The sequence below is a fragment of the Buceros rhinoceros genome, unplaced genomic scaffold (assembly GCF_000710305.1).
Source record: "Buceros rhinoceros silvestris isolate BGI_N320 unplaced genomic scaffold, ASM71030v1 scaffold2871, whole genome shotgun sequence".
Lineage (NCBI taxonomy): Eukaryota > Metazoa > Chordata > Aves > Bucerotiformes > Bucerotidae > Buceros > Buceros rhinoceros.
In genome coordinates, this window is record NW_010394646.1 from 6754 (window position 1) to 14456 (window position 7703).

A 7703-nucleotide genomic window follows, 5' to 3' on the forward strand; every position below is an offset into this window, starting at 1 on the left:
CGCTATGACTCTTCCCTTGGTAGCAATTCCCAGCCAAATAATAGGTGTGTCTGTTTACACTGTACACAAAAAGTATTACATTAAATATATTTTGATAGAAATGTGATCCATCAACAAGGAATAGCTAAAACATCAACATCATTATTAAGATTATCTCATTATTATATCAGTAAAATGAACTCCTATTTCAGGTTATTCATATAATTTAATTGAGGGAAGCTATATTATTGTCTGTCTTTGTCTTTTTTAGGAGTGAAATTAGATGATGAATCAAAACACGAGTTTAGGCTCTGTTCAGAAACTAATGGAAGAGACGCAGGTTTTGGGGACCCAGCCAAGACAACCTTATGAATTAGCTGAAGGCTACGAACCAGCTGATCATCTCTGTAACTCAAATCATCCATCTCCAAGTTTCTACCCATACTCATCTCATTATCCGTATATGCATACAAATTACAGCAGTGATTGGGAAATTTTTGAAGCAGTAAAAATGCGGGAACTGGAAGAAGTCAAAGGCAGAGCTGCCCAAATGGAGAAGACCATGCGCTGGTGGTCAGATTGTACTGCTAACTGGAGGGAGAAATGGAGCAAAGTTAGAGGAGAAAGAAATAAAGCCCTGGAGGAAGCAAGACAATTGCGAATCAGATTAGACAGTGCAGTAAAAGAACTGAGTATGCTTAAAAAAATAAATCAAGGTTTAGTTAGTGAGAAGGAAAATGTAGAAAATGTAACTGCTTGGAAAAGTTGCTCAGAAATATCTTCTATTAAAAAAGACCTGAACCAGTTAACGTTTGTGCAACGAGAATGTGTGAAAGAACTGAGCAAAACCAACAAGATTCCTGGGGCAGAAGACTCAAAGAAGGTAAAGAATGGGGAATTATTTCTGCATCATGAAGCGGGAGATTATGGATGTGTACCTAGAAATGGGATTTTTCAAGGATTTTGACCAAAATACTGCCTGATCCAACTCAATAGCAAACCCACTTTTTTCACCCTTCTAATATTCCTAATAAAGAGAAATACAGAAAAAATTAATAACCTTCAACTGTGACTAACATTTAAGTAACAGAATCAGACTGTTATATCCAGTAACTTTTTGTACTGACTTTTTCATCTTTTAAAGAGCAGATTACCTCTGTTATCTGAATTCTTCATGTTTTGTGTAATTTTTTTTTTTTACCTCCAAAAAAATGATATAGGTTCTTGGCCTCTGAAATAAAATCATTTAATTCTTCCTTAATGCAATTTCGAAAACGTGGGAAGAGATGAGGCAAATTATTCTGCAAAGTCACAGGATTTTTTTGCTTGGTAAGGAGAGCAATTAAGTTGTTCCAAAGAATTCAAGAGTCAAGAATGGGCATGGTTTAATACAGCTCCTAGTTCTACACAAAAGAACCAGTTTTATTGATCAAAATGGAACTATTTCTTCATGTTTCACCACTTTTCATTCTGTGCCTTGGCAGGCATTATATGGTCTTCATAGACATCACCAATCAAAAACTATACTTGTGACTTCTCCGATAGATAGCAGTCATTCTAGATGAAGGAATTTGTTTTCCTACGTTGTACGAAAATGGTTTTTCCTACATTGTAGGGTGTAGGAAATTTTTTACTTCAGCAGAAATTGTCAGGCTCTTAGGCCTGAATGTGTTATGTTCAGAATATTCACTCCCTCTGTAATGCACATAAATTGCATTATATTCCAGTGGATATTGAAAAAAAAAAAACAAAACAAACCCCCACCATAGTGTTAGTATTGAGAATAAATTTGGCCCCCAAATGCATACCTGTCATAGTTTTGGGCAGACAAATGTGCCATAGGAAGGAAATGACACAAAATATGTTTTAACTGTTTCTCTGTAGTATAAAATAATACAGTACTTGAAAACTGAAACTTCATATGTGAGTGGAAAACAATCTTATCTTTTCATCAGCTTCTAGTATATTTTCTGATGGAGATTTCAGGCATTTTTCTAAAAACTAAAAGAGCAAAATGGTATGAGACAGGACTGCTGGTAATCGGCAAAAATGAGATTCGCTTTTAAACACAATTGGTCAAAGTGATAAAACTTAAATAAATTTCTAAAGGAATCTATTGTTTATAAGTGGTATTCAGTCTTCCTAATAAATATATATTTGATTTTTTAATGATTTTTTCTGAATGTTATTAGTTTTGCTTATGTTTTGTATGCAAACCATAAGATATATATATATATCTTGAAAATCTGTGTTATAGTGTTCTTAGTTTCTGAATGAGATCCAAATTGGTAAGTTATGCAGGTAACTTTGCTCCTTATACAAAACTTGTCTAAGTCCATCACCTGCTTCAAAACAAGTTACATGAGAAGTTTAAGAATTCTTAATGCAGAGTTTCTCAATAAATTATTTGTGTGCGTATATTGCATTCCTGGTTTGGTTAGTTCCAGGATTCTGTCTTCACTGTGCTTATAGCCAGCTAATGATATTTGGAATCTATTTCTTTAGTCAAGATACATTAGAATATTTTGGATATGAAGCTTTCATAATAGCATGTGTGAGACATCGCAAAACTACTGGGATCCAACTACAATGACCTTTTTTTGCACATTCTCTCCATATACAAGGCAACTGTGTAAGATGCTACTTATTCCTCTTTTCTTCCTATGTGACTTAAATATCTAGAAAAGCCTTGGTAGGCCCTGCAGAAGTTGTGTTAGACTTTTCCCTTCATTTATGTTTTTCTTGAATGCTATGTTTTTGTTTTCTCAGGATGTGGAGGAAACCAAAGACCAAAGAAATCACAATAAAAAAATCACTCCAAAGCCCCCTGATTCCTTTCCCGATGGCGTTCCCAGCATGTCTTTGGAGGAACCAAAAAAAAGTTTGTACAGTGCAGCTAAGACAACAGAGGATGATTTAATACATGGTTCAGTCTTGCATTCGCGTTTGGCTGAGATGCAGAAAATCTTACAGAAGGAAAGAGAGTAAGTGCAAAATATCCTACTTGGGGAAATCTTTTACTAAAAATAAAGGTTTTTAAGACATTTTCTACATTAGATATGGAGATATTTGCATTTATAGTTCATACATTCTTATTTCTAAGCCTTATTAATTGCTATTTACCAGGATTTGATAAGAATTTGAGAGAGAATTCAGCACAGCGTGTTCATTTTTTTCCTCTTCTTGTCTGTCAATTAAAGAAGTGCTCCATACAGAACTGTTAAGAATGTACAGTTAAAAAATTATCCTTACTAGCAACTTGGTACCAATGCAGTGATATCTAATGTATGTTATGCTCAATTATTGACGTGCTTTGTGCATAATAACAAGTTTTCATATATTCTAGCAGCAGAGTTTGAAAAAGTCCAACAGCAGAATGACTAAGGCTGATTTTTAATTGGAAGTACATGAATACAGCTGCAAAATGCTGTTGATATTACCCTCTTAACTCATAGTAAGGCCTACGTCAAAACGTAACAGAGAGAGTTACACACTCATTTTACGCTTATTGTATCATACCAGATTTACCTCCCATAAGTACTAAGTGTGCATTTTGGTGGCTAAAAAGTCATGTGTTGATTACACACTGTATGGTGGCTTGTGAGTCTCTGTGTTGGTAGGAATCCTTTGGTATTTCATATAGATGATCAGTATTGAGCAAGACTGAATCACACCAAAAAGGCTTTCCAAGGAAATGTGTTATGTATGACGGAAATAGTAGGAGACTATGTGACGGTAACTTCAAAATCAGCCAAAGTTAATATTAGAAAGTGAAAAGGAAGAAAATTCCTCCTCTATACATTCAACAGTTTCAGTTCAGAGAGCCTGTAATGGCAAACTATGAGGAAGAATTTCTTTCATGTCAGTTTTTTTCGCATTTTTCCTGTAGATAGTACAAGTCTGAGTAAAGGAAAAAATAAATTAAAAATCCTAAGATTCCTAACGAGTATTTACAGTGTTCTGTTCTATGAATTAGGTAGCTATAGATAACATACAATAACCCTTTATTTGAATCATATCACAGCAGATGACCAGAAGTTGGTCCTATATCTTTAAAAAGAATTTAGGGTGTCTTTTTGTGGAAGCAAAAATTCCAGAATGCCTAAATTTTTCCAGGTTGTCATGGTATTTTTATATGCGAGTTCAGAGATTTACACCTTGTGCATCCATTTTCCCTTGGTTGAAGTGTTTAGAGTCCTAAGTGCTTCATTTATCACCAGCAATCTCTGTGTATGTACATGCATGTATAAAACTTTCGTTTTAGAAAGGGGGTAGTTGAAAAACTCTTGTTTTCTAATCACTTCTTAGGCAGAATTTTAACAAACCCTGTTTCTACCTCTTGTTTTCTGTTTGTTTGCTTATGCGCCATCCCAGCCAATTTGTAGCTGACTTCAGAGAGACAGATTTATGCCTGGATATATACTGACTGTGGTATCCAGTCATAAACTTGCTGGCACATAGTAGGAACTGGGGCATGTCTACACCGTGCAACATATGGCAGTGCCAACCTCGGGCAGCAAGTGCTCACGGAGCAGTGATTTCCACATAACTGTGAGCACTGGTGTAACAACTCCATCTCTAGGTCACTTTGGGCAATGTTTCCCATGTGCAAAGAAGTTCAGTAAGCAGAATACATGCACTCAGAAGTATGAAGCAAATATTTTTGGCAAGGCACACAATAAACAGCTAAGAATAGTGTTAACTGGATAGATAATTAACACAGTCGCCAGACTCTTGAGACGCCCTATGTGTCTGTTGGACAGGCTGTCATCAAAGGGTTGGTCTCCACTGCTTAGTGAAATTGTCTGATTTTGCTGAGTTTTCATCTTCAGAGTCTTGGTTTTCCCTCTTAGGTTTTATGTTTTCACGTCAGTATTTTTGCATCCGGATCCTGCGGCTGCTAATAATGACTATCTCAAAATCTCACCCCTCTTTGCATTTTTACTTGTCTTGCAAGGCTCTAGCTTAAGTACTTTCTCACAGCTTCTTCCTGACAACTTAGCAATTTTCTCAGTAAACTTGAGCCAAGGACACACAGCTGTGCTGCATCAAAAGCAAGCTTGGATCACAGACAACTTGAACCCCAAGGCCAAAGGTTACCTTGGCAATCAGTATGATCTTACTCGTAAAGCACGGGACTTCTCAGCAGAATTTACTGCTTTACGTGCAGCACTCCTGAACTGTGGTTGCATTCCTTTCAGAGCCAAGTTAGCTCACGCAGATCCGGTGTTTGGACTTGCCCCTCGTTCCCTGACTAATCCCTCTGTAAAATGCTTTTTTTTGTTTACCCTCAGAGGACCTATTTTTCTTGCATTCTGTTTAGAGCCATCTTCAGTAATGCCAATATACCATTAAGCCATGGATCAGACTTTGCAAAATATAAAAAGAAGGGAGCTAAAAAAAAGAGCTCAAAGTTTTTGTTTTGACTTTCAAAGAACTTCAGGATTGAATTTACAATGTAAAATCACACACCAAAATCCTCTGCTAGGCCCTATGGCTCATACTGGAGAATCATAGAAGTTCCAACCCCCTGCCATGGGCAGAGACACCTTCCACTAGAGCAGGTAATTCAAAGGTCCTTCTACCCAGGCTTTGAATTCTTCCAGGGATGGGGCATCCACAGCTTCACTGGACAGCCTGTTCCAGAGCCTAACCATCCTCATGGTGAAGAATTTCTTCCTTAGATCTAATTTGAATGTACCCTCTTCCAATTTAAAACTATTACCCACTGTCCTGTTGCACCAGGACCTGACAGAGTCCCTCCCCCATCTTTCCTGCAGGCCTCCTTTAAGTATTGGAAGACCACTATAAGGTCTCCTTGTAGCCTTCTCCAGGCTGGAAAACCCCAACTCTCTCAGCCTCTCAGAGGGCTCCTCTGATCATCCGCATGGCTTTTCTCTGGACTTGCTTGAAGAGGTCCGTGTCCTTCTTATGCTGGGGGCCCCAGAGCTGGACACAGTACTCCAGGTTGGGTCTCAGCAGAGCAGACTAGAGGGGTCAGTCTCCTTCCTTGACCTGCTTGTCACCTTTCTTTTGAAGTGGCCCAAGGTATAACCAGCTTTCTGGGCTGCAAACTCTGGGGGGGGGTCTCACCTGAAGAGTGGACTAGAGGGGGAGAATCACACCCATCAAACTCTGGCCACACTACTTTTGATGCAGCCCAGGACACGGCCATTCATTCTTTATGAATTTTGTATCCTAAATAATTTTCCTGAATACGTTAATGTACTTTATGCTCAAATAACATTCCAGAGGCAAACGCTTAATGAGAGTGTAGTACCTCTGAGCTAAATAATCCCCTTTCCTAAACTTCTAGCATTTTCTTTCAAAAGCAATTTTTTTAAAACATGAAATATACATATTTAAAATTTTTTTTTAACATCTAAAGTAGGTCATCATTGGTTTCGGTACTGTCTACATACTGTATATATTCCTCTGTACATGTGTGTTTAAAATAATCTTCTGTCTGCACTCAAATAGAAGTGATACAGTAACTTTTCTCTAAGGATATTCACTAAGTCACCATGTATTAGGTGACCTGAATCACTAACTGAAGTCCATTTCCAAATTTTCTTCAGTTTATCCTAAAATTTTATTTCATTTAAAATTTTAATTCTATAGTACTGGTTTTCTTTTTTCTCTTTAGTTATTAATTTTGCTAAATTTCCTGGAATAAATATACAATGATAATACAGGTTTTAATAAAAAATAGATATACAGTTGACCATGGCAGCAAAATACAACTCAAACTGTGAAAAGGAAATAGAAATTAATTTTTCTGTTTTCAACTTCAGAAAGATGTAATGTTGACTTTCAAAATACTTTTTCAGAATGAATATATTTCTGGAAAAAGAAATGGAAAAGATGGAAAATGAATTATTTCTTTGGAAATGGAGATATGAAGAGCTGAGACAAACCAAGCTGGAAAACCTGAAACAGGTACGTTAGCAGTTCATCGGGTAAGAAACAGAACTGAGGCTCCTGATTTCCTGTGTTTTAACTGAGAATATTGTATCTAGGGTTTATGGATGTGATAAACCATCAGTTTATCACTATTATGTGTATATAATCAACTACTTATTCTTGTAGCCTGGTGGGGAGGGACCTGCTGAGGGTACGTGGAGAAACCCAGCCCCAGCTCAGCTGCCATGTGCTCCCATGGCAGCACTGGTGCTGGGGGCTACAAGAGTGGTTTCATAGTGTCACAGGAAGGGATTGGCCAGAGGAGGCAGGTGCTGTTGTCCTGTCCCTGTGTGTGGTGAGGGTGATGGCCCTGGTGTACAGCAAGCCGAGATCATGATCCAGCTGGGCTTATGCTTTGGCCGAAGGGGCCCATGTGGGGCAAGAGAGTCTGTGGGGAAGCCCCACCACCATGAGGACTACTGGGCTACTGAGTGGGCATGGTGGGGGTGGCAACCTGGCAAGGAGGGAGGTGGCATCCTCAGAGGTGGTGGGAACACCCCACGCCTCACATCTAGGCTGTGGCTGAGAGGTAACTCCTGGACAGGGAGAGCTAAATGGAATTTCCTTCATAGATGAACACCTGCAGCAACAAGTTAACGTATCTGTCGTATCTGAGCTCCTCCAGATTTTAGTTCTTTATTTTCTGCTTGCTCATGAAGTAGGATTTTAGCTTGTCATACCTCTGCACAACAGAGGAAGTATAGATTTTGTTAACCGTTTTGATTAAGAAATGTAGTCTTCACATTTTATGTACTGTCAGC

At 38.1% G+C, this 7703-nt stretch overlaps 1 protein-coding gene across 1 annotated transcript; it reads left to right on the top strand.

The window, feature by feature from the left end:
* Positions 1-265: 265 nt before the first annotated feature.
* Positions 266-6918, top strand: CCDC102B (coiled-coil domain containing 102B; the record flags this gene model as incomplete). The annotated part of the gene is made up of 3 exons (XM_010145279.1): positions 266-862; positions 2749-2963; positions 6810-6918. Coding segments are annotated over exons 1-3 (921 nt in total), but the record flags the coding sequence as incomplete, so codon positions are not given.
* Between the last annotated feature and the right edge of the window lie 785 nt (positions 6919-7703).